Source organism: Aethalodelphis obliquidens, unplaced genomic scaffold (assembly GCF_003676395.1).
Source record: "Aethalodelphis obliquidens isolate GAN/ISIS:26980383/991018 unplaced genomic scaffold, ASM367639v1 scaffold7, whole genome shotgun sequence".
Classification (NCBI taxonomy): Eukaryota; Metazoa; Chordata; class Mammalia; order Artiodactyla; family Delphinidae; genus Aethalodelphis; species Aethalodelphis obliquidens.
This window is the reverse complement of record NW_020837951.1, coordinates 33,655,622-33,680,058: the sequence shown is the minus strand read 5'-3', so window position 1 is coordinate 33,680,058 and position 24,437 is coordinate 33,655,622. Positions and strand designations below refer to the sequence as shown.

The 24,437-nt window shown below is 48.0% G+C and overlaps 1 protein-coding gene and 1 pseudogene across 1 annotated transcript; both read left to right on the top strand.

The window, feature by feature from the left end:
- Nucleotides 1-1,773: 1,773 nt before the first annotated feature.
- FOXE1 (forkhead box E1) lies at nucleotides 1,774-4,984 on the top strand. The gene has a single exon (XM_027105422.1). It carries the CDS (start codon nucleotides 2,465-2,467, stop codon nucleotides 3,590-3,592), a length of 1,128 nt encoding a protein of 375 aa, XP_026961223.1. The 5' UTR covers nucleotides 1,774-2,464; the 3' UTR covers nucleotides 3,593-4,984.
- Nucleotides 4,985-10,799: 5,815 nt separating this feature from the next.
- Nucleotides 10,800-14,069, top strand: LOC113619926 (60S ribosomal protein L22-like 1 pseudogene; annotated as a pseudogene).
- Nucleotides 14,070-24,437: the final 10,368 nt, after the last annotated feature.

Sequence of the window (24,437 nt, the reverse complement as noted above, 5' to 3'; positions counted from 1 at the left end):
ACGTTAGGATGGTGGTCCAAAATTTAACATTTGGAAATCTGAATCTTGGAAATACAGAGAACCACAAACTCCAGTATTAAAAGATTGCTATAATGTATCTGGTTAAAATGTTAAACATTTTTTTTCCCTTTGAAAAAACGTAACAGGATGCAACCTGGATTTTCGTAGCTTCGTTACTTTGGAAGAAGGAAGCTGGGAGGTTTCTGAGCGAGTGAAAAGCCTCTCGCGCCTTTCGAGCATGAATCCGCCGAGGAAGGTCTTCATGCAAACCGTTCAATTTGCTTCCACACCCGGGTCGCCGGAGCGAGGATCTGAACTCTTTGCCTCTTTCTTCCGAAGGCAGTTGCCCAATGCTTGGTGGGGCTGAACCTGCCCGGAGCTCATCTCCACGAAGAACGCGACTAAAGCCCCTGAAGGCCGCCGCCCGCACTCTCGCGGCTCTCTCCGCCCAGCCCTCCACCCGCAGCCCCGCGGAAAGCTGCGTCTCGGCCGGAGCCTGAAATCCTAAGGGCAGAACGCCCCACCCCTGAGATCCGCACATGCTTTCCCGCCCCCAGTTCTCAGAGGAGAAAATTTAGGACTTGTGACCGGGAAGGGACAGGCCCAGGGTGTCCCTGCGAACCCAGACCTGCGGGGCCGCCGCCGCAGGCGGTCTTGAGCGAGGCCGAATCAGGGCTTAGGGAGCTGGCGGGAAACGAACTCCGAAACTGGACACCCGCGAAGCGGACGGGTCCCGTCTGCCCGCCCCTTCCCCGGGAGACTCGCCTACCCAGAGCACCGCCAACCCCGGCCCCCACCTCTCGAAGCCCTCCGTCCCGCTGCGGGAAGGGGCTGCTCGGCTGCCCCCGGAGGTCTTGGGAGCCACTTGGAGCCTTCCTGGCTGGGCGAACTGGAGGAGAAGGTTGCTGCGAGAGGCAGAAGCCTAGCCTCCATCCTCTTTAAGCTGTGAGTCACTCCACATCATATAGAGAGGGGTCCCGAGCCACCCAAAGATAAAAGATTGGAGGGCGGGGGGGAGACGTGTTGCGGCCTTTCCCTAAATATCAGCAATTAAGATACAAAACCTCGGTACAGTGGAGGAACCCGGAACCCACCGAGGGAAAGTGGCTACCTCTGGTACATGTCGAGGAAACGCACTCCCACCAGAGACGCAGGCAGGTGTGAGGTTCGGCTAAACTGCGAAGTCGCGGTGGAACCGTGGCAAGTCACCTCCTCTATCGGACCTAGGAATCCTGCCTGAAGGATGAGGGACTGGATGGGGAATGGCCACGGCAGCCTTGAGTTGGGGTTTGAAAATAAATCATCCTTGAAAGACCTTGGAAGCCAGTCACCTGGAGCATCTTCTCCCTTCCTCGTCCCCCACCCTCAAGAACCAAGCGCCCCTCAGCCAATTCTCACCCTCTCCAGCCAAAAAAGGTGAGGCGAGCCCTTCCTTTCACCTGCGGGTCCCAGCCTTCTATAGAGGCTGGTAAAGTCCCGAAGCGCTGAGTTCGGGCGCCGAGGTCTCCAGAGACAGTTCCTGGCCTCTCCCGACCTCAGTCTCCCCGTCGGCGCGCAGAGAGGACCGGCCCAGGAGACCTCCAAGGGACTTCCATGCTCAGACCGTGTGGTGTACCCGCCGCGCCGCCACAGCATCTCCTACCTGGGGAGGTGCGCCGAGGCCCAGGGGGCGGGCAGTCGGGGGGCGGGCGGGGAACGGGCACCGCCCCAAGCTTCCTGGCGCCTTTAAGGAGGAGAAACCCGCGGAGGGAGGAGCCGGTCCGGGTGTGTGCAAGGAAGCGCCTTGCCAGCGGTCTTGGCGGCTTGAGGCCAACCCTGCGGAGAGGAACAGTCGCCGGCCACCCCGCCTGGCCCGCGCTGCAACCTCGCCGCCGTCGCCTTGCCTCGCCTCCTTGCCCTCCGCGCCTTCGGCGGCCCCGGCCACAGGGGCGCCGCCTAGGCGGCTCCCACCAGAGTGTCCCCACGCCTGCACTAACTGCTCTCGTTTCAGACCTTGGTGCCCGCAGCCTCCTCTGCGCTCAGGACCTCGACGGTTATCCTCAGATCAGCAGGAAGCCCAGAACTGATGCAGGCGCCCCAGCCCAGGACCAATTCCAGACCCCGTGACCTCCTGGCACCAGCGCGCAAAGGACCCTTCAGCCCGCGACAGGAGCCTCGTCCGGGTCCCAACGTCGCTGCTGGCGCCTGGCTTCGAGCTCCAGAACACGAGCAGAGCCGTCGGTGGGCGGGACACTCTTGAGCCTCTGTCCGCACTGAGCCAGCCCGGAAACTACGGGCGCCAAAGCTCCTGCGCGCCCCTGCCACGAAAGCTGTGCTCCCGGTGCCAGCTGCGAGGACACCCTGAGCTTTCTAAAGACGGCCCCAGCGTCGGTTCCCGTTACCCTGCGTCCCGGGCCCCGCAGCTCCCAGCCCCTCGACAGCAGCAGGCAGCGGGGACGCCCCAGGGACGCGGGACGGCTGCGCCATGACGGCGGAGAGCGGGCCGCCACCGCCGCCGCCGCCGCCGCAGCCGGAGGCGCTGGCGGCCGTGAAGGAGGAGCGCGGTGAGGCGGGGGCCGGGGTCCCGGCAGAGGCCGCGGGTCGCGGCGCTGGCGGGCGGCGGCGGAAGCGCCCCCTGCAGCGTGGGAAGCCGCCCTACAGCTATATTGCGCTCATTGCCATGGCCATCGCGCACGCACCGGAGCGCCGCCTCACGCTGGGCGGCATCTACAAGTTCATCACCGAGCGTTTCCCCTTCTACCGCGACAACCCCAAAAAGTGGCAGAACAGCATCCGCCACAACCTCACACTCAACGACTGCTTCCTCAAGATCCCGCGCGAGGCCGGCCGCCCGGGCAAAGGCAACTACTGGGCACTCGACCCCAACGCCGAGGACATGTTCGAGAGCGGCAGCTTCCTGCGCCGCCGCAAGCGCTTCAAGCGCTCTGACCTCTCCACTTACCCGGCTTACATGCACGACGCGGCCGCCGCTGCTGCTGCTGCCGCCGCCGCCGCCGCCGCTGCCGCCATCTTCCCGGGCGGGGTGCCCAATGCGCGCCCGCCTTACCCGGGCGCTGTCTATGCAGGCTATGCCCCGCCGTCGCTCGCCGCGCCGCCCCCGGTCTACTACCCGGCTGCGTCTCCAGGCCCATGCCGCGTCTTCGGCCTGGTGCCTGAGCGGCCGCTCAGCCCAGAACTGGGCCCCGCGCCGTCAGGGCCCTCCGGTTCCTGCGCCTTTGCCTCGGCCGGCGCCTCTGCCACTACCACCGCTTACCAGCCCTCCGGCTGCGCCGTCGCCCGACCTGCCAACACTTCCGCCTATGCGGCCGCCTATGCGGGCGCAGACGGCGCGTACTCGCAAGGGGCCGGTAGCGCCCTCTTCGCAGCGGCTGGCCGGTTGGCCGGGCCCGCTTCGCCCCCCGCGGGTGGCAGCAGTGGCGGCGTCGAGACTGCAGTGGACTTCTATGGGCGCACATCGCCCGGCCAGTTCGGAGCACTGGGGCCCTGCTACAATCCTGGTGGGCAGCTCGGAGGGGGCAGTGGAGGCGCCTACCACGCTCGCCATGCGGCTGCCTATCCAGGCGGAGCGGATCGGTTTGTGTCCGCCATGTGAGCCGAGCATACAGGCGAAAATTCATAGATACCTCGACTGTCTTTACGAACTAAGTATTCACGAAACCTGAGGACAGGACTGGAGAGAGGATCGAGTTGAAAGCCACATGGGAGGGACCGAGCCGGAGGTTCAGGCGCATACTCCCTGTGCACCGTGTACACACCGGTTCGCTTTGAAAATGGGAGGAAGTGGGGAGAGGCATCCTCGGCCCACGGACTGAGACAATGGACCCTCACTGAGGCGAGGCTCCAAAGGTCGTGCCTTTCTGACATTCTGCCGGGGAGGGTCCTTGGCTCTAAAGGAGGCACAACGTAGTGTCTACACCAGAGCCTAAGGGAATTGTGGAGAATCACATGACTTCACTCTTCCCCGTACTTACCAAAACCCGGGTCTTTTTACACAGTTCCATCTCTTGTGCCTTTGACTACGTTATTACAAATAAAAGGCTCCGATAGTGTCTTCCTAGTTAAGGTGAGGACAAATTTGCAAAAGAGGTAACCATTTTTTTTAATGGGAAAGATCTCTGCTTCGCTTGACCAGGGGCTGCTTTTCCCTGCCTCTGAGAACTGCAGACCTGGCTCTGAGTCTGGACGGTGCCCCAGCGCCACAGCGTAACCCAGTTCCATCACTCACACCCCCAGTTTTCCCATCTATAATACAAGAGGGCTGCAGAATTCAACCGTCCCCCATATGATCTTTGAGGGCCCATCATGGTTGTTGCATATCTGGCAGCATGGGTGGGCCACCCAGGGCCTAACCCTATTCCAAGGAATGGAAACAGAGCTCATGGCAAGCATCTCTGGATTAGCTCCAGGCACCGGTTATATCATAATTTCTTGAATCTTTCGAGCACGATGTGCTGATCACTTGGCAGCTCTTACTGCTGGTGCTAAGTGCGGTTTTCCATCGAGGCAGGTAGAAATACATTTGTCCATTGCCCACGCTTTCTTTTCATCAAGCAGCCTGGGACCCAATGGGTGAACTAAAATTCAAAGAGATGACAGGACTCGAGGGAGCCTGTTGATGACAGTTTCCATTTTGTTGGGCTGGCTCTTCCATCCCTGGTACCCTCTGCCGAAACTTGGCAGCCTCCTCATGCAAAAAGTAAAGAGAAAAATTAATTGGGGCCATCAGTTAAGTAAGCTTTAGAAAGAAACTGGTGTTTAACTTTGCTTTGTATCCTTTATTTGTTTCAAGCAACAAGCTGACCAAAATCAGAAAGAAAAAAAAAAAATCCAACCATTTCCCCACCTTTCTCTTGAGAAATCTTGTAAGTTTCGATTCTGTAGCAAAAGTTTCTAGCATTAAATATTTCAGAGGCTCGGTGTGCAGCTTTCAGATAAACCTGAGTGTTCAGGTGAACTGTTTTAATAAAGATCTTTGAGCAAGTGAGTTCTGACAAGAGAAATGCAGCCTCTTTCTGCAGAGTTAATTTGCTAGGGAAGAGTGGGGGGAGGTGAGAAAGAAGACTGAAAACCACTGGTAATTTTTATTTTTAATTCTGGGGATTGCACTATCCTGTTCACAAAGACATGTGAATGTGATTCAGTCCAGACGGGTATTTGTCTAAATAAGTGCTGCCCAATAGAAATATAATGTAAGCTGCCTGTGTAATTAAAATTTTTCTGGTAGCTGCATTAATTTTAAAAAAACAGGTGAGATTAACTAATAATATGTTGTATTTAACCCAATTTAATGTCCAAACTATCATTTCAACATATAATCGATATAAAAATTGTTGAGATATTTTACTTTTTTCATACTAAGTCTTTAAAATCTAGAGTGTATTTTACACTTACAGGTCATCTGTTTGGACTAGCCACAGCCAAGTGCACAGTAGCAGTGTGTGGCTGATGGCTACTGTATTAGACGGTACAGGTCTAGATGTTGGTCCTTCCTGACTTTGATGGTGGTAAATGACCACCTGGAGGAGGGGGCAGCTGCAGCACTGACCCTATCGCCAGTGGGTCCAGATTTCAGACCCAGCCCTGTGACTTTGGAAAAATCTAGGTGTTAGGCCTCCCTTATCTCCGTATGGATCCTTGCAGGTTGAAATTCAAAGGTTCTCCGTGTGCAGCTAGACAGTATGGCTCTCCCAGGCAGAAATCAATATGCCTTGCCTCGTTGGCACTGGCCAGAAATTGAAAGCCCTCCACCCAGGGGTTTTGTCCTTGTCTTCCTAAAGCCCGGCAGGGGGATTGGGGCTGGAAAAGGGCAGTCTATGCGCCCAGTTAATGCAGCGGTTGAGGCTTTCTCCGTGTTTTAATTACCAAGTCCAATGCTTTGACAGCGCCATTAACGTTAATCCAGTCCTTTCCCTAGTGTCCTCATTTGTGAATGGGAATTTGTGACCCCTCCCTCAGAGTCCACCTAAAGTTAAACGAGTTAAGAGGGATAGAAACGCTTTGTAAACTGTAAAGCGCTGGGCGCAGGAGGGAAGAAGGTTTTAACATTTAAGCGCCGCCTTATCCGGAAGTCTCCTGGAGCGTCGCGGTAAAGCCGGGGGAACAAGAAAGACAGGGAGGGAAAGCGCACGCGTCTTCGCCCCCAACTCTCCTAGTCAACTGGGACGACAAGTGAGATCGACCAGGGTCTGTGCCCTGAGAGAGAGGACGCTGCGAGGAGGGAACTGGGTATACAGCAGGAGCCAGGAGAGACAGCGAGACCCTCGAGGTGTTGAAGAGAGGCCCTTCTCGGCCTCCTGCCGGCCGGCGACACCCAAAGCTAGTGCGCCACCCGGCCGAGCCAGAAAGGACGCTGCGCAGGCGAGGGAGCGCCGCCCTTCATCCACAGGCGGGCCCTCCAGTCCGCGTGGCTCTAGTACATTGAGAACATTCACTGCTGCGTCTCGGGACAATCCAACTCTCCGAATCCCCGAACTGTGAAATAGAACCTCCCCGGCTCCCCGTCTAGGGGTTCAGAGACCGGAGGTGCGTTTCTCTTTTTTTTCTTCCTATCTTGAATCCAGAGAAATCTTTTGCCCCTCTCTGAGCCCTGCACGCCCCCCCACCCCGCCGCCCCAGGTCTGTGAGTAATTAGATGCGTTCCTCCCTAATTGCCCAAGGCTCGTTAGAATTCGCCCCAGAGCTGTAACATTTTCTTTCAAATTAACTTTGCTCGCAATTAAGCTTAGGAAACCAGCAACAAAAGCAGACTTGGCCCGAGGTCGTTTACTACGAAAACGGATTAGGGAAATTTCTTCCCCAGTTTAAGGGGAAAGATTCCTGCGGCCAGAGCTTTGGGGGAAGAGTTCCCACAGCTGAGGCCAAGTGGGAGTAGGAATCGGCTTGCGGCGGTTGGTGACGGCATTGGCCTTCCTCTTCATCGCGGTGATTCGTGCGCCAGAGTGAGGGTAACCTCGCTGAAAGGAATTCAGGAGGGTTTGGGCTGAATTACACACCCTTGACTTGAAGCTGCTGTACGTAGTTAGAGTTCATCCAGCACGTTCATAAACATAATCTCATTTACTAGGAACTCTGTGAGAATTTTTTCAAAATTAATTTTTTTCTTATTAAAAAATTGGTACACGTTCATTGTAAAAACAAACAAAAAATACAACTTAGAAAGAAGAATCAAAGGAACTCATAGTTCGCCCAGAGAAAGCACAGCAAACACCTCAGTGAGTATCTTTTCTAGTTTTCGTTTTTGTTTTTCCTTTGCAAGAGGCCTGAGTCTCAACTCTGTCACTAAAATGCTGTGAGGTCTTGAACAAGCTTCTTCCTGCACTGCGTAGGCCTCAGTTTCACCATCTACAAAGCTGGGTGGCAGGTCCCCTTTCACCCTCACAAACTCCCGTTTTTTGGTCATTTAAATCCAGGATGCACTTCTCCAAGCGCCAGTAGAGAAGCTGAGAGCAGGAGGCTTGCCCTCCCTGCTGTTTTGCACAAGACATTAAGGCCCTGAGGCCTTGAAGCTCTAAGTGTGGGCCACAGACTAGCTGCATGGGTATCCCCTGAGAGCTTGCTAGAAATGCAGACTCTCAGGCTCTACCCAGATCTACTGAACCAGAACCTGCAATTCAACAAGACCTCAAGCGATTCATATACCCTGGGCAGAGAGGCAGAGCTTTAGAGAAGCGGGGTGGGGGTGGGGGATGTGTTATGTTGTTGAAATCAGAGACCCCAGAATAACTTCCAGAAGGCTCCTGTTTCTCAGCAAGAACCCCAACCAGAGATGGCTGCAGAGAGAAGAGATGGCTAGGGTGCAGCCCTTCACCTCCTTCCTTGGGTGTGCTTTACAGTCTTGGAATCCTAACCCTTGGAATGCATCTCACCTCATGTTCCCTGTCTGATAGGTGACCATGACAATGACATTCACTGAGAGTGTATCTGAAACCATCTTGAAAGCTGGACTGTCAGAGCCAGAGCAGGAACCCAAACTCCTGACTCCCTGCTGAGCCACTGTGGGGACCTTGGGTTCTGGTCTCTGTGCCCTCCGTAAGCAGCAGTCATTTGCCCAAGTACGGATGAAACTTGGCAACTTCAACCCCAAGTCTGGGCTTGTTGGAGTTCAGGAGAAAAATAAAGCTCTCTTCTCAGCAGGAAGAGGCCCCCACCTCTGAGTCCATCTGGGCTGAAGGATCCTCCAGTAGAGCATTTAAGTACCCCTCGTATGATCCTGGGCAACCTAATGAATCCTCCCCCACCCCAAACGTCCACACCTTCCTGGAGAATGTGGTCTCTGTGCTCACCCTGCTCCTGAGAAGTGCGGACTCCTGGGTGGGGGTTGGCATGACAGGACAACTGGGGGGGAAAAGGCCCTGATGATAAGGAGCATGTACCAGACTGGGCTCTCTTCCCAGGATCACACAGCAACTCAGTGGAAGAACCAGGACTCTCATCTCAGTGCTCACATGAGTTTTCAATAATAGGAATAAATAGGAATACCATGCGTGCGTATAGAGCTTCTATAGAGCTAAAGGGGCACAGGATTTACCCAACATCGCATAGTGTCCAAGCCTGGCTAGAACTTACGCCTCCCTCAAGGGAGACTGCATTTGATTATCACCCTCATAAAAGGCAGCGTGGAAATGGAAGTAATCAGATGGGGGGCGGGTGGTGAAGGTGGGGGTTGAGGGAGGGGGAAGGAGTGCAGCTGCGGGAGGGCCTTCCATTGTACGGATGGGTAAACTGAGCCTGGGATCAGTTAAATAAATAGCTTAGAACCACCCAAGGGAAAGAGTGTGACTAGTGCTTTTCAGCCCAAACTGAGCAGTGAACTAAAGGAAAAGCAGGGCCCACAGGTTGGGTGCAGTAAGGATAGGAGGTCTTTAACAAGTTTGGTGCCTGTCCCTACCCTCCTTCCAGCGTCTTCTTTCCAGGCTGAGGCCAAAGCCAGCCTTTGCAGAGCTCCTGGGGTGGAAAGGATGACTGCTCCCTATGGAGCTCCCCATGCCCCTCTGCCAGCCTCACACCCCCTCTTCTGACAGCTGAGGCTCAAATTTCCAGCTCAGCCCAGAAGGGTTAACCTGGTGCAGAAGCATGTAGTCAGAGAGGCCCTGGGGATCAACTGTCAGCCCCTCCCAGGGTGAGGAAGGGATTGAGAGGCGGAATCAGGGTGGATCTCAGCCCTGGTGCAGAGCACCAGCTTATCTCACTATCTGAGAACCTGGAGCGGCATCTCCCAGGAGTGTGGGCAGAGCAGAGCCCCAGCTATGATTTTTTCAGGCGTGGAGGTACTCAACAACCAGAGATAACATGTGAGAAGCACAGCCTCATAGAGCCTAACTCTTGCCTCTGCTCTCAACCCCAAGCAGCTGGCCGAGCCCTCCCCATGGATGCTCCTGCCTCCTCCCTCCATTCTGCCCCCACTGCCAGCCTCACTTCCTGAAGCTGAGCTCCAGTCCTATGGGAGCAGGCTCCCTGCTGTCTGCAACAGAAAGTCCAAACTCCTCACCTGGCACTTGGGACCCTCCATTATCCTTATGCCAACCCTCTTCCCAGCCTCATCTCCCATAGTTGCCCTTCCTACGCATCTAGGCTCCAGCCAACACCCCACTTGCTGTTCCCAGACACCCCTGTGTGTTCCTGTCACCATGAATTTGCTCTGACCATTACCTCTCTAGGAACCCCCTAACCCCATCTTACACATCTAAGGCCACCAACCCAGTAGGAGGCCCCATCATCTCTCTCCTGGATCACAGCATCAGCCTCCTAACGGGGCTCCCTGCTCCCTCCACTGCTCTCCTCAGTCATTCCCCACAGCAGCCAATGTGTGATTCAGCTCAAACATCAACAGATCATGTCACTCTCTCGCAGAGGTCCAGACCTCAGGACAAGGGAGTGAGATTAGGAGCATGGCATGTTCGTGAGCAGCCCCGTGAAGGGTTTCTTACACTATGAGAAAATTATACTTAATATGAGCACTTTCAAAATGTCCCCCTCCCATGTAACACTTTCCTTTTATCCTAAATTTCATCAAAGCTTCATAGTTAACCTTGTGTGAAGTGGGCATTTTTCCTGCACCCGTGCTCAAAAGAAAGAACAATGTCTTATCATGGGGACTGGGCACAGGGGTCTTGATGGTAGAGCTCAGATGGAGCATCTTGAGGACAGCCATGTAGTGGACAACTCTGGACAGAAGTAAAGCAATACCCTCTCTGGCATATTCAAGAAGAAGTGCCAGACTGCTAGTTGTGCCAGACTGCTAGTTGTCTACCCAGCCATTTCCCCCCCCTTCTTCTCTGCTCACAAGACCCTGATTTTGTTCAGGTTGCAGTTGGTCATGTGTTTTAGGGGAAGTCTTACCCCTTGGAGTATCCACCGGCTCAATCTGGACTTGTCTAAGGTAAACGTGGTGATGATTCCATCACTCTTGCCAGTGATTATTGAGAAACAGGCACAGGATACTTTCCAGGCCAATGAGATGTCCAGAAAAGCCTGCTCAGGGCTTCTGGGAAATAGTTCTTTGTTCTTAAAGAGACAGTGGGAGAGAAATAGCCATTTTCTTCCTCTTAATGTTGTTAGAGTGTGACTCCTGGAAGTGTGACAGACATGTTGGGCTCGGAGGGTACCAGCCTAAGAGAACAAGCCAACCTGCTGAGGATGGCAGAGCCAAAAGGTGGGAATAACCTGGGGGCCTGATGATATCAATGAGCTGCTGAAAGAACCAAACCTGGAACCCTTCTTTATACCTGTGGGTGATAACAAATGTCCTCTAAGTTTAAGCCTCTTTTCTTTGGGCTCTGTGTTACTTGCAGCCAAATGCATCCTAACTAATAAAGGTGACCCTTATGGGGCAGGAAAAAATTGATTCTTGGTTTTCCCTTTGAGATTTCCTTTGCCATTCTTATTAAAAAAAAAAGAATACAGCTGAAAGGTTATCTAGTCCCACCCTTGTTTTATAGAAGGAAAAACCAAGGACCAGAGAAGGTAACGGTTGTACAGTGAGCTAACACCTTAGGCCCTTGTCCAGGGCTCTCACCACACCATTGCTCTTCCCCAGCTTCAAGTGGCTCAGCCGTGGCACAGCTGACTAAGGTAACCCTGACATTACCCAAGAGAGGCTGTGTTCAGGGTGTACCAAGCGCTTCCACATATGCTGTCCTTTGGATCTTCACAACTGCCCTGGGAAGTAGCAGGTTTCAGGTGTATTTTTTTTTTCAGATGAGAAAATGAGGTCCAAGAAAAGAGGACAAGCTCAAGGTCACAGACCTTTGCCTGAGAGGGATTCAACCCAGGTGTAACAAAGTTCACAGCAAAATGAATCAAACGTGAGGATTTTTCCTTCCTGGATATGGGGATCAGGAGACTTGCGTGTTGGTTTTGACTGCAGCTCTGGGGAAATCCTGTCTCTTTGGGCCTCTAAGTAGGGTGGGTCCTCCACACGCCCCTGACTTACCTCCACAGGGCGTATGAGGCTTAAAGATAATGTCTGCAAAGTGTGTGGATCTGCTTGCGTCAGATCCTACCAAGCAGGATGGTTAGTGCCAAAGCTGAAGGGGACTGGCTGTTGCTTAAAACGAGCTCTACCATTGTGGGCCTCTTTTCACCCTCCTATCACCCCACCCTGACCCTCCCAGCTTCAGCCAGCATTGGTCCCACCAAGGCGAAAGCTGCAGGAGCAGGCCCGTAGTTTGCAGAACACCTGGGAGAGGCTGTGGGTAGCTGGGTAATTTCCAAATTAGTTGTAGGAGAAACCTAACAAAACAATCTGCAGGCTAAGCATCCCCAGAGCTCTCCATGAGACTGACAGCCTGGAATCTAGCGAGTACAATGCACCGACCACAGGCGGGAGGGCCCTTCCTCCTTGGCGGGAGGAGGGCTGACTTCCTTCCAGCAGGGGCCCGTCCGGGCCTGCAGCGGCCTGATAGGAGAGCGAAACCCCAGAACTGAAACAGGCTTTCCACCCAAATCCCAAACTGTAATGAACATAAACGACTTTCCCGAAACACTACTGCAAGGTTGGCTGGCCGGAGAGTTATGTGCCCTGGTAGACACCTCACTTCTCAGCAAGGGGCTTTCAGGTCTCATTTTGAAGATTCCCTCCTGAATCCATCCTCAGGAAACCTGGGCTGTGCCCCCACTACTCCCTGTAGGCTACACACAAATGCACAAAATGAACCTGGAGTCTGATATACTGTCAGTAATGGTCAAATCTGAACATTGTTTGGTACTTTCCTATTTTCTGAGAGGCTGCCTGCCTTCGTGAGAAAAGCACTGGTTCAAGTCCTGGCTCTGGTACCAGGGCAAGTCTCAGCCTAAACTTCCCCAGCAATAACATGGGTGCAACAGTGCCTTCCCTCTGTGATACCAGTCACAATGGCTAACATTCAGTGAGCTGGCAGGGCAGGCACTACCTAGTGCTTTTCAGTCTCCACAAAATCCCCTGGGAGATAGTGACCATGAACTATAAGAAATGGTAGGAGCAGTTTGAAACCAGGCAGTTGGGCACCAGAGCTTCTAGGTGATAACACTTTGCATCATGCGGCTCCTGGTTCACAGAAGCACTAGGCTAGAAGTCAAAAGACTCAGGGCTGCTCTCTGATTGCACGGCCGGCCTTCAAGATGGTGCCGGAGAAAGATAAGAGGCCTAAGAAGTCAGCCTGGAAGTTTAGTTTGGATCTTACTCATCCAGGAGAAGATGGAATTTTTGATTCTGGAAATTCTGAACAGTTTCTACGTTGAGAAAGTTAAAGTTTTTCCAGGAAAAACTGGAAATCTTGGGAATGTTGTTCACATTAAAGCCTTCAAGAATAAAATCATGGTTGTTTCTGAGGAACGATTCTCTAAAAGGTATTTGAAATATCTTACCAAGAAATACCTTAAAAAGAATAATCTTGGTGATCAGCTTCGGGGGTTGCATCTGATGAGGAGACTTACGAACTTCGTTACTTCCAGATTAGTCAAGATGAAGGTGGATCTGAGTCTGAGGGGCGGTGAAGCCATCCCTTATAGGCCTTTGCTTGCTGATAAAACAAATGAAGCATACAAGACAAAGAAACATCTAGAAATTGACCCTTAGATTATCAGTGAATGAAAAACACTGTACTCATGTTAAGCGTTCATCTCTTTAGGTGTATGCTGTTTACATGGTTCTAATACTTTCTATAAGCAATATTTAAATAACTTATAGCTGGTAGAATTTTTTCCAGGATTTCTGAAATGTATTGCTTTTTAAAATGTCCTCGAGTTAAAGTGTATAGTGTAGTATAGGAAAAAATGAAGCACAATTTTGGGTATAACTTTATATAATAAAATATTTAAAATTAAAAAAAAGAAGAAGATTCGGGGCCTCACCCCTCCACAGCCACCAACTTTGTGTGTGACCTTGAATGAGTCCCTTGCCTTTGGCAGTCCCATCTATACACTGGGTACATGTGTGTGCCTGGGGGTTTTCAGATGGACTCTGGTGTCCCTTTAGCATAACCTTTGGTGAATCTGAGTCCCCCTCCCCTGAACACAAACATGAGAATGGAATAGCATAATATGAAAGTTTCTGTAAACTGTAGTGTGATAGTTTATTTCCAAGCCCTTCCGTGTCTTTATCTCATGAAGTTCTCAAAACAACCTCAAAGTGATTGGGGGTGAAGTGAAATGGGGGAAGTTTTACTGCAATAGTGTTTATAGCATGGGGAGCTAAAGCCCAAAGAGGGGTCACCAGCAATTTCGATGGAGCCCACACTAGACTTGGGACACCAGGCTCTGACCCAGTGCTCTTGCAGTTACACTGTGTGAATTATTACAAATGAATGGATTCCCGCAGCATTTTAATGCTGTGCCTGGCATGGTGCCTTGCCTGCAGTAGTGGGTGCTCACAGCATGCAGACCTAGGAAAGTGGCTTGGTAGTACGAAGTATGAGAGCCAACCCCCACCTTGGTTACTCAGCCTGGGTCCAGGGGGGTTAGGATTAGTACACACCCAGATCTGGGCCCAATCTTACAGGCTGCTCAGACCCAGAGTTCTCAGACATAGCCTGGGTCCCCAAGTCCCTGCCCTCCGTCCACAACCTATTAGGTTCACCTTCTAGATAGCTGACGGTTATCCCAGGCCTGATGTGCCTCACACCCCACCTGTCCCTCCCACCTGCCCCACAGGGTCTCACACTACGGCTTCCAGTGATCATCCCTCCTGGTATTCACAGCCTGTGTAAGCCCCTCCCACTGAGTCTAGTGACTTGCTTCTAATAAACAGGATATGGGAAAAGTTATAAGATGTCCCTTCCATGATTAGGTTACAAGACACTGTGACTTCCGTCTTGCTGGCACTCACTCTCTTATGTGCTCTAATGAAGCAGGCTGCCATGTTGTAAGATGCAGTACGGAGAGACCAAGATGGTAAGGAACCAAGGGACTCATGAGGAACTGAGATCTTAGTCCAACAGCCTATAAGAACTAAACCTGCCAGAAACTACATGAATGAGCTAGGAAGCGAATCCTTCCCAATCACATTTTGAGATGACTGCAGGCTTGTGAGATACCCTGAAGCAGAGGAGCAGAGAAACTGAGATCAGAAATGTTATGATTTTAAGCCCCTAAGCTTTGGGATAATTTGTTATGCAGCAGATAACTGGTACATGGGAAGCACTCTCACTTCCACTATAGTCTCCAGCCAGGCTGCCCCACCCCAACCAGAAGACACACATACACACACATATACGAATGCCTCTTCCCCTTGGGGTGGAAGATTTGAATACTTCTGCTAGGTCAGCCTAGACTTGTTGAGGGGACTCTGAAGCCTGGGGATCCCCCCAGCCTTGTGCACTCCTTTTTTGTTTTTTGGCTTCAACATGCGGCATGTGGGATTTTAGTTCCCCAACCAGGGATTAAACTCATGCCCCCTTGCATTGGGAGCACAGAGTCTTAACCACTGGACTGCCAGGGAAGTCCGTTTTTTTTTCTTGTGCACTCCTGACATTCAGAGGAAGCAAAGAGACCAGGGAGCCCCCTTGAGATGACAAAGGGAAGGAGGACCAGGAGAGCTGCCCCCAAGGAGCCTAGGCCTATCCTTAGGACCCCTGCTTGCCCAGCCAAGTTTCACAATATCCGAGTCCACCCTGCAGCCTTTGGAACAATGAATATGTACAGTGTCAATAAATGCAGATTCAACCTACTTTCTTTTGACCTTTAAGTCTGACATTAAGATTAGAATTAATTGCTCCCAAAAGGAAATGAGTAACACATGTTACAACCTTAAGCGAGAGGCTTACCTTTGGAGACCTCAGCCAACCCCAGTCTGGGCTGGGCTTTTCTCAGAATTACATCCATGACTTCTGTTCCACGCTGGGTCTGGGTGCTGTTTGAGAGAAAGGCAGTGTTTCCTAACACTCCCTTCTTCTGGATTATTTAGATTCCAAGGGGAATCCAGAAACTACATGACGCCATGGCAAGATCTTTCGAACTGTGCCATGGAAAACTTAGGCAAGATCGGCCATGTTTTTAAGCAGGGCTGTGAGTTAAAAACAAACCAACAGCACATGGGTCAGCCAGGAAATCCAGGATGGGTAGCAGCATGTGTGAAGACAGCTTAGCCAATACTATGCTCACTATGAGTCAGGAGTGTCATGAAGCTGCCAAAATAATGAACTTGGAGACTGTATGAAAAGAAGTAGAGCGCTCAGAGCAAGGAGGTGATGGCCCCGCCTGACTTTGCCCTGTTCAGGGTGTCTGGATTGGCCCTGAGCTTCACATTTTTTGAGGGACATTGATCAACTGGAATGTATCATGAGAAGACAATCAGGATGGGGAAGGGGTTGCAGCCTGTGTCCTGGGAGGACCACTTGGAAGAATTAGGCTTGTGTAGCCTGAAGAAAGTCAGACTGCAGCACAATGTCCTTTCTTCAAGTCCCTGAGTAGTTTCCAGGACAGAGATGCTGCAAGAGGGGCACACTGATAGCATCAATGCCGTGTAGCAACAGACTTCAGTCAATAAAAGCAAGAAGCTTCAAAGAGTCAGAGGTAGACAAGGGTGATACTGGCTGGCTCAGGCAATAAAAAACTCCCCATTCTGGAGGGATGTCCAAACACAGTTGAAAAAACAGATGGAGAGGTTCACAGAACAGAAGGGAAAGCTGAGGAATCAGGTCTTAAAAAGGACAGAATTGGGGCTTCCCTGGTGGCGCAGTGGTAGAGAATCTGCCTGCCGATGCAGGGGACACGGGTTCAAGCCCTGGTCTGGGAGGATCCCACATGCCGCGGAGCAACTGGGCCCGTGAGCCACAACTACTGAGCCTGCGTGTCTGGAGCCTGTGCTCCGCAACAAGAGAGGCCGCGACAGTGAGAGGCCCGTGCACGGCGATGAAGAGTGGCCCCCGCTCGCCGCAACTAGAGAAAACCCTCGCACAGAAACGAAGACCCAACACAGCCCAAAATAAATAAATAAATAAATGAATTTATATATATATTAAAAAAAGGACAGAATTCAGGGCAGCAGCTAATAGATGAGCTTTTCTGAGTGTCACTGTCAGGATGAATCAGGTTGTCAGTAATTTGAACTCACATTCAAACTCCAGGGAGACTGCCTGACTGATCCCTCTGGTATCACACACCCCTCTTGGCTAGCAGGGGACAGGGTACATTGACCAACAGATAGTCCAATCATGACCACACCCATTGAAGGAGGGTGGGGATTTCCACAAAGCAAAATCAGGAAGATGTTATCAAAAGAAAGGGATGCTGTACCAGCATAATAAAGGGATTTGTGTCTTGCTTTTGCCAGGATAAGTCGACAGGACTTGTCAAGGGGACTCTAAAATCTGTTCCTCCAATTATATGTTAATTATATCTCAATGAAGCTGGGGGGAAAATGAAATAAAATAAAAATCCGTTCCTCCGATCTTTTCCATTATAGTGAGAGTAATGATTTCCCTGACCCTATAAAAGGCCCACAAACTGTATCAAGATCAAGGTCCTGGGTAACATTGACACTTTGAGATGTGGGTACAGACATCTTGGTGGAAAAAACACTGGAACATCTGTTTCCATCAGCAACGAGAACCAAACATCCTTAAAGAACTTTCCAATGGAAACAACTAAAATATCTGGATGAAATATCTTTTAAAATGCATTGCTGGGGCTTCCCTGGTAGTGCAGTGGTTAAGAATCTGCCTGTCAATGCAGGGGACTCCGGTTTGAGCCCTGGTCCGGGAAGATCCCACATGCTGCAGAGGAACTAAGCCCGTGCACCACAACTACTGAGCCCACGAGCCACAACTACTGAGCCTGCGCGCCTAGAGCCCATGCTCTGCAGCAAGAGAAGCCACCGCAATGAGAAGCCCGCACACCGCAACGAAAAGTAGCCCCGCTTGCTGCAACTAGAGAAAGCCCATGCGCAGCAACGAAGACCCAACGCAGCCAAAGAAAAAAAAAATCTAGGGCCTATTTTAGGTTAAGAATGTACAAGGAGACTATACAAAAGTTGGGATTTCCAAAGGTATACATACTCAGGATAAGGGTGAATAAAATGCATTTTCTATTTCTTTTTTGTTTGTTTTTTTTCGTTTCTTTTTTTTTTTGTTTCTTTTTTTTTTAACGCATTTTCTTTTTGCCTTATATCCCAGACTTGAAGCTGAAGAAACTGGCAACCTGAAAACACCAAAGGGCACAGACAAAAATGCCTCCCAAAAGCCTGCTCTCCTCAGCCAAACAAGCAGGAAAAGGGCAGCCCAGCAAGACAGAAAACTACTCCAGTCAAACACCACAGAAAAACTGTGACCCACCCACACCCACACCAACAATGGCCAAGTGGGGAGCACGGACCCAATTACATGCTGTTGTGGTAAAATGAATGACGGTCCACAAAGACACCCAGGTCCTAATCCCTGGAACCTGCAAATATTACCTTATGGCAAAAGGGTCTTTAATGTGATTAAGTTAAGGATCTTGAAATGGGGAGATTATCCTGGATTGTCCAGGTAGGTCCTAAATGTAATCACCAATGTCCTTATAAGAGAGGGGGAGAGGGAGATTTAACACAGAAATAGGAGATGTGACAACGAGAGCATGAGATCGGAATGACATGGCCATGAGCCAAGGAATACTAGCAACCTCTAGAAGTTGGAAGAGACAAAGAAAAGATTCTCTCCTGGAGCCTCAAGAAGGTGCTAGCCTTGCCAACACCTTGATTTTAGCCCAGTGAAACTGATTTTGGACTTCTGACCTCCAGAACTGTGAGAGAATAAATATGTGGTGTTTTAGGTCACCAAGTCTGTGGTAATTTGTTTTAGCAGCTATAGGAAGTTAACATAGCTATCTATCAGAAACTTACTTCTAATATAGGCAAGTTGAAAGTAAAAGGATCAAAAATATATATCATAAAAACATTAATCAAACAAAACAGGAGGGCTATATTAATATCAGGTAAAGTAGGCTTCAGAACAAAGAAAATTCCTAGGAACAGAGAAGGACTTTACCTAATGACAAAAGGGTAAACCCACCAACAACACTTAGCAATCCTAAATGTGTATGCACCAAACAACCGAGCTACAAAATATGTGAAGCAAAACTGATAGAACTGAAATGAGAAAGAAACAAATTCACAATTATAACTGGAGACTTCAACAACCCTCTCTCAATAATTGATAGAACAAGTAGACAGAAAATTGGCAAAGATATAGAACAACTCAGTGATACCATCATACAAGAGGATGTAGTCAACATTTGTAGAACACTCCACCCAATAACAGCAGAATACACCTGCTATTCAAATGCCTATGGAAGATGTGCCAGAATAGACCATCTCCTGGGCCATAAAAACAAACCTCAATAAATTTAAGAGAATTGATATCATACAGACTTAGCTCTCCAAAGTTCTCTGAGAGAGATAACAAGAAGATCTCCAAATACTTGGAAACTGCACAGCACATTTCTAAATAGTCCATGGGTAAAAGAGAAAGTCTCAGGGAAAAAAAAATTACCAATGGAAGTGAATGAAAATGAAAATACAACATGTCAAAACTTGTGGGAAATAGCAAAAGAACTGCTAAGAGGGAAATTTATATCACTAAAGGCATACATTAGAAAAAAGGAAAAATCTCAAATCAATGACCTAAGCTTCCACCTCAAGAAAACAGAAAAAAGATAATAGCGTCAATAATATTATAACTCTGTATGGTGACAGATGGTAACTAGTCTTATCATGGTCATCATTTTGTAATATATAGAAATATCGGGGCTTCCTTGGTGGTGCAGTGGTTGAGAGTCCATCTGCCGATGCAGGGGACACGGGTTCGTGCCCCGGTCCAAGAAGATCCCACATGCCGCAGAGCAGCTGGGTCCGTAAGCCATGGCCGCTGAGCCTGCGCATCCGGAGCCTGTGCTCCGCAACGGGAGAAACCACAACAGTGAGAGGCCCGCGTACTGCAAAAAAAAAAAAAAGCAATCCAACAGAGGAAAGATACCCTTTTCAACAAATGGTGCTGGAGCAACTGGACATCCACAGTCAAAAAACAAAAAAAAACCCTCAACCTAAATCTCATACTTTATGCAAAAATTAACTTTAAATGGATAATGGACTTAAACATAAAATGTAAAACAACAGAACTTTTAGAGAAAATCTTTGGGATGTAGGACTAGGCAAGCAAAAAGTTCTTAGACTTGACATCAAAGCACAATGCATAAGAGAGAAAAAAATTCCTAAATAGGACTTTGTTAAAGTTAAAAACATTTGTCTAGGAAAGATCCTGTTAAAAGGAAGAAAAGACAAGCCACAAACCAGAAGAAAATATTTTCAAATCACATATTTGACAAAAGATTCATATGTAGTACATATACAACTCTCAAACTCAACAGTAAGAAAACAATCCAACTAGAAAATGGACAAAAGAGATATTGCACCAAAGAGGATAGATACATAGGTGACAAATAAACACATGAAAAGATGTTCAACATCATTAGCCATTAGGGAAATGCAAATTAAAACCACAATGAAATATCACTGCATACCTATCACAACGGCTATAATAAAAAAAAAAAAAACAGCGACAACACCAAATGTTGGCAAGGAGTCAAAGAAACTGGATCATTCATAAAATGCTGACAGGAATGTAAAATAGTACTGCCACTCTAGAAAACAGTTGGCGGTTTCTTATAAAGCTAAACATATAACAACAATGTGACTCAGCAATTGCACTCCTGGGCATTTATCCCAGAGAAATAAAGATTATGTTCACACTAAAACCTGTGTATGAATATTTATAGCAGCTTATTCGTAATAGCGAAACTTCTGGAAAAAAAACAGATGTCTTTCAATGGGTAAATAGTTAAACTTTGGTACACCTGTATCATGGAATAATACTTAGCAATAAAAAGGAATAAACTACCAATACACACAACAACTTGGAATAACCTCCAGAGAATTATGCTGAGTGAAAAAAGCCAATTCCAATAGGTAACATGCTGTACGATTGCATTTATATAACATTATTGAAATGAAAAAAATACAGTAATGGAGAACAACAGCTCAGAGATTGCCAAGGGTTAAGGAGAGGGTGCAGTTGGGAGTGAAGTGGGTGTGAATATGAAAGGAAACAGGAGGGCTTCCCTGGTGGCACAGTGGTTGAGAGTCTGCCTGCCGATGCAGGGGACACGGATTTGTGCCCCGGTCTGGGAGGATCCCACATGCCGCGGAGCGGCTGGGCCTGTGAGCCATGGCCACTGGGCCTGCGTGTCCGGAGCCTGTGCTCTGCAATGGGAGAGGCCACAGCAGTGAGAGGCCCGCGTACCGCAAAAATAAATAAATAAATAAGGAAACAGGAGAGATCCTTGTGGTGATTGGCATGTTGTGTATCTTGAGTATATGAACGTTGCTATCCTAGTTGTGTTACTATACTATTGTTTTATAAGATGTTACTATTGGGGGAAATTGAGTAAAGGGTACATAGGATCTCTCTTATTTCTTTGTCTTTTTTTTTTTTTTTTTTTGGCTGTGCCTCATGCCCTGTGGGATCTTAGTTCTCCAACCAGGGAATTCTGTATTTCTTAAAAGTGAATCTACACTTATTTTAAAGTATTAAGTTTTGACATAAAAATAAATCAGGTTAGGGAGTTCCCTGGTGGTCCAGTGGTTAGGACTCCACGCTTTCACTGCTGTGGCCCCAGGTTCAATCCCTGGTTGGGGAACTAAGATCCCATAAGCCACAGTGAGAGACAAAAAAAAAAAAATCAGGTTAATAAAATAAACCCTCTGTAGCTGTGATAATATCAGACAAAATCTTTTATGGCCCAAAACAAACAAACTAAACCTCACTAGAGATAATGTGGGTCACTTTATAATAATAACACTTTCAGTTCACCAAGAACATAATAACATTCTAAACTTGTCTGCACCTAACAACTTAGCTTTAAAATATACAGAGCAAGGAATCCAAATTGGAAAAGAGGAAGTAAAACTGTCACTGTTTGCAGATGACATGATACTATACATAGTAAATCCTAAAGATGTCACCAGAAAACTACTAGAGCTAATCAATGAATTTAGTAAAGTTGCAGTATACAAAATTAATACACAGAAATCTTTTGCATTCCTATATACTAGCAATGAAAGATCAGAAAGGGAAATTAAGGAAACAACCCCATTTACCATTTCAACAAAAAGAGTAAAATACCTAGGAATAAACCCACCTACGGAGGCAAAAGAAAGTTTTCTGTATCCAGAAAACTATAAGATACTGACAAAAGAAATCAAAGATGACAGAAATCAAAGATGACACACAGAATTGGAGAGATACACCATGTTCTTGGATTGGAGGAATCAATACTGTGAAAATGACTATACTACCCAAAGCAATCCACAGATTCAATGCAATCCCTATCAAATTATCAATGGCATTTTTCAAAGAATAAGAATAAAAAATTTTACAATTTGTATGGAAACACAAAAGACACCGAATAGGGGCTTCCCTGGTGGCGCAGTGGTTGAGAGTCCGCCTGCCGATGCAGGAGACAAGGGTTCGTGCCCCGGTCTGGGAAGATCCCACATGCCGCAGAGCGGCTTGGCCCGTGCGCCATGGCCGCCAGGCCTGCGCATCCGGAGCCTGTGCTCCACAACGGGAGAGGCCACAACAGTGAGAAGCCCACGCACCGTAAATAGCCAAAGCAATCTTGAGAAAGAAAAACGGAGCTGGAGCAATCAGGCTCCCTGACTTCAGACTATACTACAAAGCTACAGTAATCAAGACAGTATGGTACTGGCACAAAAACAGAAATATAGATCAATGGAACAGCATAGAAGGCCCAGAGATAAACCCACGCACCTATGGTCAACTAATCTATGACAAAGGAGGCAAGGATATACAATGGAGAAAAGACAGCCTCTTCAATAAATAGTGACGGGAAAACTGGACAGCTACATGTAAAAGAATGAAATTAGAACACTCCCTAACACCATACACAAAAATAAACTCAAAATGGATTAAAGACCTAAATATAAGGCCAGATACTATAAAACTCTTAGAGGAAAACATAGGCAGAACACTCTTTGACATAAATCGCAGCAAGATCTTTTTTGACCCACCTCCTAGAGTAATGAAAATAAAAACAAAAATAAACAAATGGGACCTAATGAAACTTAAAAGTTTTTGCACAGCAAAGGAAACCATAAACAAGATGAAAAGACAACCCTCAGAATGGGAGAAAATATTTGCAAATGAAGCAACTGACAAGGGATTAATCTCCAAAATACACAAACAGCTCATGCAGCTCAATGTCAAAAAAAAAAAACAACCCAATCCAAAAATGGGCAGAAGACATAAATAGACACTTCTCCAAAGAAGACATACAGATGGCCAAGAGGCACATGAAAAGATGCTCAACATCACTAATTATTAGAGAAATGCAAATCAAAACTACAATGAGGTATCACCTCACACCAGTCAGAATGGCCATCATCAAAAAATCTACAAACAATAAATGCTGGAGAGGGTGTGGAGAAAAGGGAACCCTCTTGCACTGTTGGTGGGAATGTAAATTGATACAGCCACTATGGAGAACAATATGGAGGTTCCTTAGAAAACTAGAAATAGTACTAACATATGACCCAGCAATTCCACTACTGGGCATTTACCCAGAGAAAACCATAATTTAAAAAGATATATGCACCCCAATGTTCATTGTAGCTCTATTTACAATAGCCAGGACATGGAAGCAACCTAAATGCCCATCAACAGAGGAATGGATAAAGAAGATGTGGTACATATACACAATGGAATATTACTCAGCCATAAAAAGGAACGAATTTTTGTCATTTGCAGAGACGTAGATGGACCTAGAGACTGTCATACAGAATGAAGTAAGTCAGAAAGAGAAAAACAAATATCATATATTAACGCATATATGTGGAATCTAGAAAAATGGTATAGATTATCTTATTTGCAAAGCAGAAATAGAGACACAGACATAGAGAACAAACATATGGATACCAAGGGGGAAAGGGCAGGGGTGGGATGAATTGGGAGATTGTGATTGACATATATACACTAGTATGTATAAAATAGATAACTAATGACAACGTACTGTATAGCACAGGGAACTCTACTCGGTGCTCTGTGGTGACCTAAATGGGAAGGAAATCCAAAAAAGAGGGGATATATGTATACATATGGCTGATTCACTTTGCTGTACAGCAGAAACTGACACAGCAGTGCAAAGCAACTATACTCCAATAAAAATATATATATATAGAACAAAAGTTGGCAGAATTAAAATACACCATCAGAACCCTCCTACACTGTTGGTGGGAATGTCAGTTGGTGCAGTCACTGTGGAAAACAGTACGGCGGTTCCTCAGAAAACTAAAAATAGAATTACCCTATGATCCAGCAATCCCACTCCTGGGTATATATCCAGACAAAACTATAATTTGAAAAGATACATGTACTCCAATGTTCATAGCAGCACTATTCACAATAGCCAAGACATGAAAACAACCTAAATGTCCATCGACAGATGCATGGATGAAGAAGACGTTATATATATATATATATATATACACACACACACACACACACACACACACACACACACACACACACACACCGGAACATTTCTCAGCCATAAAAAACAATGAAATGATGCTCTTTGAAGCAACACGGATGCAACTAGAGGTTATCATACTAAGCGAAGTAAGTCAGGAAGAGAAAGACAAATACCATATGATAATCATGTATATGTGGAATCTAAAATATGACACAAATGAAACTATCTATGAAACAAACAGAATCAGGGACATAGAGAATAGACTGGTGATTGCCAAGGGGGAGGGGGTGGGAGAGGGTTGGATAGGGAGTTTGGAATTAGCAGATGCAAACTTGTTTATATAGAATGGAAAAAAAACACTGTCCTATTGTATAGCACAGGGAACTATACTCAATATCCTGTGATAACCCATAATGGAAAAGAATATTAAAACAAAT

What these genes read in the sequence shown, in the direction of transcription:
- FOXE1 (XM_027105422.1), top strand. Translation starts at nt 2,465, where the DNA reads ATGACGGCGGAGAGCGGGCCGCCACCGCCGCCGCCGCCGCCGCAGCCG.